This window comes from Prosopis cineraria, unplaced genomic scaffold (genome assembly GCF_029017545.1).
Source record: "Prosopis cineraria cultivar Desert tree isolate PC_DT_omini unplaced genomic scaffold, ASM2901754v1 PC15, whole genome shotgun sequence".
Lineage (NCBI taxonomy): Eukaryota > Viridiplantae > Streptophyta > Magnoliopsida > Fabales > Fabaceae > Prosopis > Prosopis cineraria.
Genome location: NW_026555346.1, coordinates 1,003,927 through 1,012,006, shown reverse-complemented (window position 1 = coordinate 1,012,006; position 8,080 = coordinate 1,003,927). Strand labels below are relative to the sequence as shown.

The 8,080-nt window shown below is 32.8% G+C and overlaps 1 protein-coding gene across 3 annotated transcripts; it reads right to left on the bottom strand.

Moving 5' to 3' along the window:
- Window positions 1-1,904: 1,904 nt before the first annotated feature.
- Window positions 1,905-5,451, bottom strand: LOC129294660 (amino acid transporter AVT6C-like). Of its 3 annotated transcripts, none has more exons than XM_054933116.1 (5): window positions 4,729-5,446; window positions 3,210-3,368; window positions 2,920-3,120; window positions 2,321-2,792; window positions 1,905-2,194 (listed from the first exon to the last, which is right to left on the bottom strand). In XM_054933116.1, exons 1-5 carry the CDS (start codon window positions 5,111-5,113, stop codon window positions 2,173-2,175), a joined length of 1,239 nt encoding a protein of 412 aa, XP_054789091.1. In that variant the 5' UTR covers window positions 5,114-5,446; the 3' UTR covers window positions 1,905-2,172. The 3 variants fall into 3 exon arrangements, with proteins under 3 accessions (XP_054789091.1, XP_054789090.1, XP_054789092.1); XM_054933115.1 differs by having other exon boundaries at window positions 1,905-2,189; XM_054933117.1 differs by lacking the exon at window positions 3,210-3,368 and having other exon boundaries at window positions 1,905-2,189; window positions 4,729-5,451.
- Window positions 5,452-8,080: the final 2,629 nt, after the last annotated feature.

The following is an 8,080-nucleotide window of genomic DNA, read 5'->3' as shown; positions in this document are numbered from 1 at the left end:
CAGTGCAATCAATTTCAATTCAATCATCTAAATTTAATCTTCCTCATCTAAAAAATAAATTAAATTTATTTAATATTATTATTTTAATTTTATTATATATTTCTCATATTATCATCCAAGGATTAAATAAAAAATTAAGTTATAAATTAACAACTGTTCTGTGTTAGCCACACCAGAAATAAAGTATGAGCAACACTCAAGTCAAATCAAATTACTTTTATATTACCATATTAATTGATTATAGCAAGCAAAACCTCAAATAAAATATATAATTCAAAAATCATACACTAGAGCTACTCTAATTAGCAATAACAATTAAAGCATGAAATTTAAGATAAAGATAAGAAGAGCAAGTTAGAATAAAGTTAAAATAAATCTTTTCTACAAATCAAATGCTCTAATTATTGCTCAGGATCTTGGTTTGTAATTCATCATACAAACAAATAATTAACTATTCATAAAATTAAAAAACAAACAGTGTGAAAGCATGAGAAGCCATCGATGAATAGAATTGAAGGAAAGAAGAAGATGAAGGGCAACCACCTCTGTTGTTTCTTTTTCCTCCTATTTCCGCCACCCAATTCTGTTCCCCCTTTCAATTCAAAAGTCATGCTCAGTGCTCTCTTTATATATAATGTATATAAAAACTTAATACTTTAATAAAATGACAAAATTATCCTTAACAGCTATAATTAAAAAGTACACAAAAAACCTAAAATGAATATAAATAAGATTTTTAAAATTTAATTTTTGACTTGATCTTCAAGTTTGTCCATACCCTTCTATCAAAAATAATTTCATCAATTTCCTTTAAATTAAATTTAAAAAATATGCACAAATAAAATAAAATTAAACAGCAAACTTTTAAAAATATTAAGGATATTATTTATATTTTAGAATCAAAGATTTAGATAGTTAAAATTTAAAAATTAAAGATTGACTAATAAAATTAAATAATATTTTATTAAACTCAATTAGTCTCAAATAAATATTTAAAGTCTAAATTAAAAGGATAAAAATACATAAAATTATTATTTATTACACTTGTATAGTTATGCACATTGTATTAGTTTTTATAACATATTAAGACCTAAATAGATTATTGTTAATTTTAAATGTGTTGTTGTTAAAATTAAAATGGATATTTGTTGACGAAGGTCACATTCTATCTCTTTTTTTGACTTGTTAAAATATTATTGTATTATTGTTAATTTTAAATGCATTGTTATAAAAAACCTGAATAGATACATATTATTTATATACCTATACCATTAAACCTATCTTTTCAATTATCAGCAAAAAGTACATATTTTTTTGCCATATATAATTAAATGATTTTAGTGGCTTGGTCCATCGGGACCTTTAGGTAGCATCCTCCCTTGGTCATTTTTATCAACTATCCTCAAATGAAAGTATTACTAATAACAATCGACCATGCCAGCGGTAGGTCTCCAATAGCAATTTGGAGGCCGGGCGTTGGTAATAATGAGGCTAACTTTTTTATTTATTTTAAATTTTAAGGACAATTTAATTATTTGACTTAACAAAATTAATTTTACAGAGAATGACAAACAAATATTTTGTAAGAACATTAATATGAAATTAAAATTTTTTAATATTAATATTTTTAAATTTAAGTACTCCTTTTACTTTATTTCAATATTAAAGTTTTCATTAGGGCGCACGGATCCACCCATGAATTCCCGAATACGCAGTAAAATCGGAAGTTTGAACCTGGATTCGACCAGAACCTCTGCGCCTTACTCCTGAATTCTCATATCTCTCTTCTTGGCAGAGAATTAACGCATGCTCCGGTTATCAAGTGATATTAAACAATCCCGACTTAATTGAAAGAAAAAGTAACCGAACCATTGACACTGTTATCTAAGTAGACGCGACGTGAATAACTCTACTGGCGCCCAAATATATTATATCTCTTCGTTGACGTTTCCGGGGATTTGTTCGTTCTTACTTCATTGAGAATTTACAGTTACACATGTAGTTAGTAAAAAAGCTAAAATGACAAATAAATTATATGAATTCCTTTTTCTCACGATCAGAACGTGGAAGGGTGTGCAGTTCAGCCGTACAAGTTGGTCCAAATAGCCAATCCGCTCGTCACAACAGCCAAAATAGCCACCGCAATCGCCATGACTCGATCTTTCGCGGTCGCTATACCATATATATCCCTGCCCTCAAACACACATGCCAAATATTCTAAACAAAGCGGAGCCATCCATATAGCACGCAAAGCGAAATGATGAGCAGTCTTATTTAATTATTTGGACAAATAAAGGTAGCCTAAATCAGTTATCAGTACCTTAAAATGATAGCGGAAGGGAATATGAAGGAGAGGCAAACGATGGTGGTGGAGCCCAAGAACTGAAAGAAATACCATATATTTGGAAGAGCTACGGCTACGACGTAGGTGAAGGCGAGCAAACTCAACGTCAGGCACAGGAATCGAGGAGTGTCGGATGCCAGATCAGGTCGGTTCTCGTCCGAGAACAAGAGCTCATGTATGTTGAGCCTCAAGGAATAATTCATGACGGGAAACACCAGCGCGAGATGGAGTGCATAGCTCAGCCGCACCACATCGTTGAGCAACCTTCCCGCGCGGGCATTGGAACTCTGGTCAAAGTTAACCAGCATGTCCGTCAATATGGAGTCTCCGAACAACAGGTATCCGAAGAATCCAATGGCGAAGTAAATGGCCACGCAGATTATCAATGAAACTCGCACTGCCATCTTCATATCACCAGCTTTCCCAAGCTCTGCTCTGATTGGATGAACTGATCGATGAAGACATAAACCACTCATTTATTAATATTATGTGATATATTATTCGTCATTAACTTGGATGCATACAGATTAATGGGTGTGTATTTGTAAGGAATGTTAATGACAATCCGAAGGTACCGTTGACATGGAAACCAAACCCGGTAACGAAGACAGGGATGGTGGCGAACACATCGAGGATGGACACCTGAGAGAAATCAGGAAAAATTCTCATAGGTTGGGTTTTGCCGAACCACATCCCGTAAAAGGCCATGGACGAGCTTATGGCGACGAACACCAATGCCAGTAGAATTGATATGCCAGAACTGTACCTCAGAGAATCTGTAAAGCATTTAAACGAGATGGTGTAAGACAAATTAATTCAGCAAAGAGAAGAAAAAAAGGAAAAGAAGAGGAGGAAAGGTACAGACCAACACGGCGGAGGAGGAGGAGGGGAAGCATGATGAAGAGAGAGAGGAAAAGAAGGACAAAAGGGCGGGAGGTCCACCAGTGAACGCCCAGCCATTCTTGCACGACACCCACGTGCACCTCATCTCCCCCTTTCGACGCATTCCCGCAAAGCACGTCTCCTGCCAAGTTGCCATTTACCAATCCTCTTTATCGTGTTTTATCACTAAAAATCATTGTATTAATCATTGTTACTGTAATCCATTTTGGGACATGTGAATGCCGCGCGGTCCTCGGTTGTCGGTCCCCTCCTCATCCCCAATTGACCGCAATCCCATGCCCGTTGATGGGTGCAGCCATCGCAGCGTCAAAGCAAGGTTATCGCGGCCACTGTCCCAACAAAATAAATGGGCTAAAATCCATAAAAATTCTCATGCAGTTACACGTGACTTTATCACTTTTAAACATTTAAAATTAACTCTTTTAATTTTTTTTTTGGGGTCAAAATCCATTACCGTTTAATACTCTGCTATCTTATTAGTAGAGTTTGCCTTATCAGATTAAAAAAAGACACATAGAAACTTATGTGGTACCTTATTTAAGCAAATAAAAAAAATATAAAAGTTATATTATATTTTTATAAGAATTAAAATGTCATTTATCTTGTCAAAAGACTATTTTAATTAATAAAAAATAATAAAATTATATTTTTTTCTTAAACTGTGTAAATTGTGATAACAGTGAGCAATGAGAAGTTGAGAACAACGTTGCTTAGCTAAAAAAATAAGAACATCATCATGTATGTTAAAAATAAACATTATAATTTTGCACATCTTAAATTATGTTAAAAATTAATAAAAATATTTTTTTATCTCACATGCTATGTGTATCTCATTAATCTGACATGAAAAATTTTATTAATAATGTAACATATAATTAATTAATGGTAGAGTTTTAAAAAAACAAAATTAAAGATCTAGAAGTTATTTTTAAATATTTAAATATGAGAGGGGTTATATAACTGCCTTAAAATTCAAGAATTTTATGCATTCTAGCAAAATAAAAAAAACAAAGAAATAAACTAAAATATTTTTTTCTTAAAAAGAATTATCCCATCCCTCTTTTTTTTATTTTATTTCACAGAGACCTATGCTCATGATTCAATTCCTAATAATAAATTAATAATAAGATTTTCTTTATTTTTTGGTTTTCACTAGAAGGGAAAAAAAGCGCCCATAGTTGACCGGAAAACACCGACGTTATGGCATGGACTATGGACCGGTTATTCTTCCTTTTATCTTTCTTTTTTAAAAAAGAAAAAGAAAAAAAATTCCATTTCACTTTTCTCTGCATCTACCCTCTAAAGTCTAAACCAATCAACCAAGTAACCAACAAAGAATTTAACCCCCTAATTAGCTTGTTGAGATGCCGCAAATCACTTCCAACCCGACACTACGCGGCACTATTTACTTCCAATTACATCAAAATTAAAAGTTCCATGGATAGATATTCTTTGCAGAATTCGAAGGAGGCCTGACTCACCCAGGATGATCAAGTAGATGGTAAGGACGCCTAGATTGGTGATGATGACGCATACTTTCACGGCCAGTGATCCCAGTTTGCCGTAGGACTCGCCCACCATGCCGGCGTACGTGATTGATTTGCCGGAGCCGGTGTACCTCAGCATGAACTCCACCGTGATTTCCGTTGCGAGCGCGACCGAGACGATCATCAAGAACCCCGGAACTATGCCCAGTACCTTCATAGTCGCCGGAATCGACATGATTCCGGCACCGATCATGGTAGTTGAGATGTTGAACACCGCTCCCGGTATTGACCCGTTTTGTGAATTTGAACCTGCCGCCGACTTCTGTGTGTCCGCAAGGAGAGGGACATTGTCTCCGGTGTTGTCTGACTCGAGCTTCATATTCCTATCCTATTAATGGAGACGCGTCGACGAGAAGGTCTTCTGATCTGTTCTGTGCCGGCGGGATCTCTCTTGATATATTATGCCCGCCTGCGCTGTGATCTTACCCTGGGGTTTTGAAGATACATTAAATACAAGCCTCCCATCCTCTGAATGGAGCTCGAAAAAGTATTATATGACAAACAATAATATTTAGATGGTATTGTTTTACCATTGATGTTGATATAGCTAGCATAGTTGTTAATTTATTTTTTGTGTTTTTTCATGCATTTGTATAGACGTTAAGACTAATTATTTTTAAAAAAATATACATGAAAAGGAAACTGATTACTTTATCGTTTATAAATGATAAAATCCAACATGTTTTACCTTTAGGTAATTAAACTTAATAAAATTTGGAAAAAAAAAGTTATATCATTCATAAATTGTACATAAAATAAATTACAATACATTTTATATGTAATTCTTCTTCATGTGTTCGTAATTAAAACAAAAAAAGTATTTGTCTGGAAACACGGAGCCAATCCTCAAGTGAAAATTGTGAGTGCCCTATATTGTAGTTATACGAATGATAGAGAATAATGCTGGAATCTATTTCAATTATTAACGAGTTATTTCACTTTCCATATTTCCATTCAATATATTATATAGAAGAAACATGCCTAGTATTAAAAAACAAGCCATTTTCTTATATTTTTTCAGTCTATTGTCAGCTTTTACTAAATTTTGTTTTCAAATTAGAAACAATAATACATTTCACTGTATAAAATGCGCAGAGGCAGCCTGTTAAACAAGTATTGTTAGTACAATATATCTGGCAACATATACAATCTTAACCTGTGTTAATTGTCATACAGTTTGATCGAGACAAAAAAGTTGATTTTCTTTGTATGCAAATTTTCCTTTGAAAGGCGATCTTTTCCCATCTTAAGTAAGGGCCCCCTTTTGCAGGTTTGAGAGAGTGAGAGAAAAGGAAGAGAAATATTTATATTTATATATTCTTTTTTAAGATATATTATATATTTTAAGTAACGAGAGGATAAGTACAATGACATCGGCGCGGCGCCATCATTATAGATATTGATTGTGTCATTTTCAAGTGGCTGGACCTGGTTCCTGCCTAAGCATTTGATTCATAGTTATAGTTATAGTATATTGAATGGTTAATTAACATAAAGCCGACGAAATCTAAACTTAAGGCTCAAATAGTTATAGTTAATTAAACTCAATCAAATGGCAAACTGGGTGCAGTAACAATTCTGGTGAAATTGCTATGTCACTTAAAGCATTCAAGACAAAAACTCCTCATTTTTTCATGGTTTCAAATTCTTAAAAAGTATTTTGACACTCCAGTAGTGGCAGAACCTAGCCCAGGAGGTGCGGTTTAATTTAAAAATATTAATATTATAAAAATAAATATTTAATAATTTAAAAATAATTATATACATTACAATAATAAAGGTGAAAAACAATTACAAAAAATTAGTACTTTGTGATTTCATTTTTTAAAATTATATTGTTGAGCAAAAATAAAAAAAGTAAATAATGAAAAAAATCATTGTGAACAATTTGGATTTGATTTTGTTAATTAAAAGGTAAATAATGATTTTTTATGAAGGTTGTCTCATGTATAGTAAGAGTTTAATATTTTGTGTTAAAATTCATCATACTTAAACTAAATTGTTATAGGTTAGGCAAATTTGTAATTAATATATTTAAATCTTAATAAGGAGTTGAGTGATCTCAAATAATTAGTTAAGGATAAAAGTATAAAGTATAAATATATAAGGGGTGATTGTGTAAAATATTAAATCCATCACTATATAGCCAAATTGAAAGGGTGTATTTGCCCTCAATTAAATGTGGCTCCACCACTGCACCCCAGTGTCTTAAATCTTGATCTAAATATTTCATTAAGAGTTTTAGTTGCTTTTTTTGGGTGAATTAGGGTAAGATTTGAAAGTTTTGGTCTTGATTGCCAGCGAACACAAGTTTAACCTAGGTCATCCTCTTGTGGTGGACAACAAATAGGGTGAAATTGTGTTCGCTTGCTAGATGTAAGCTGGTCAAAATGTGAAATTCATTCGTCTACAGATGAAATCTATGAAGGCATAATTGCCTGTAGATGAAAATGCAAATAGCAATTTATAGAGCAAAAAATCATGGGTTTTTCATAGGAGAAGCAAGAGCAAGAGCAATGTGAGGAGTGAAGGTTTGAGGTTTTTGGATAAAAGATAATGAGGTTTTTAAAGCTTTCAAACTCAAATATAAGTTATAGGACTCAGATTTCTCTCCGTCCTCTTCATTTTGGTGGTAGAAATTGGGATTTATTGGGATTATTTTTAGTTAATTCTTGTGATTGGAGAGTGTTTCTAGCTCCAAGAGGTGATGTCAAGCCTTTCCTAACTTTATTTGGGGTTTTGATTGATGAATATTTAGTATTATGGTTAATTGGACAAACCATAAGTTGTTATAAGTGCAGCGTGTTGAATTCTAGCATTCAATGGTTGAGAATTTGATTAACTGACTTGAGTAACTTGATTATGCTTGTTGGGAATTATGGTTGGATCAAAGATTATGTTGAATTTTGGTTTTGTGGAATATTTAATCCAATTTTTTATAATTTTTAATTTAGATGATTGGATTAATTGTTTGGCTTGAAAACTTTGTTCAATCAAAAACTTGAGGTATTAAAGATGCTATGTTCAGAATTCATTGGTTTCCAATTGTTTTAGTTTTAACATTTTGAACTCGAGAATTTCATAAAAATGATCCATTTGGATATTAGTGGTAAATTTGTCTTAAATGATAGTAATGGGTGTGAATTGATCAACTGGTTTTGATGAAAATAGTTTAAATGATCATGACAAATTAGAAGAACAATATTATGATACTGATGTGTGTATGTTTGTCCTGTGGTTGTTATTTTAGGCCTTGTGGGCATTGTGGGCATTTGAGTAGCAAGAG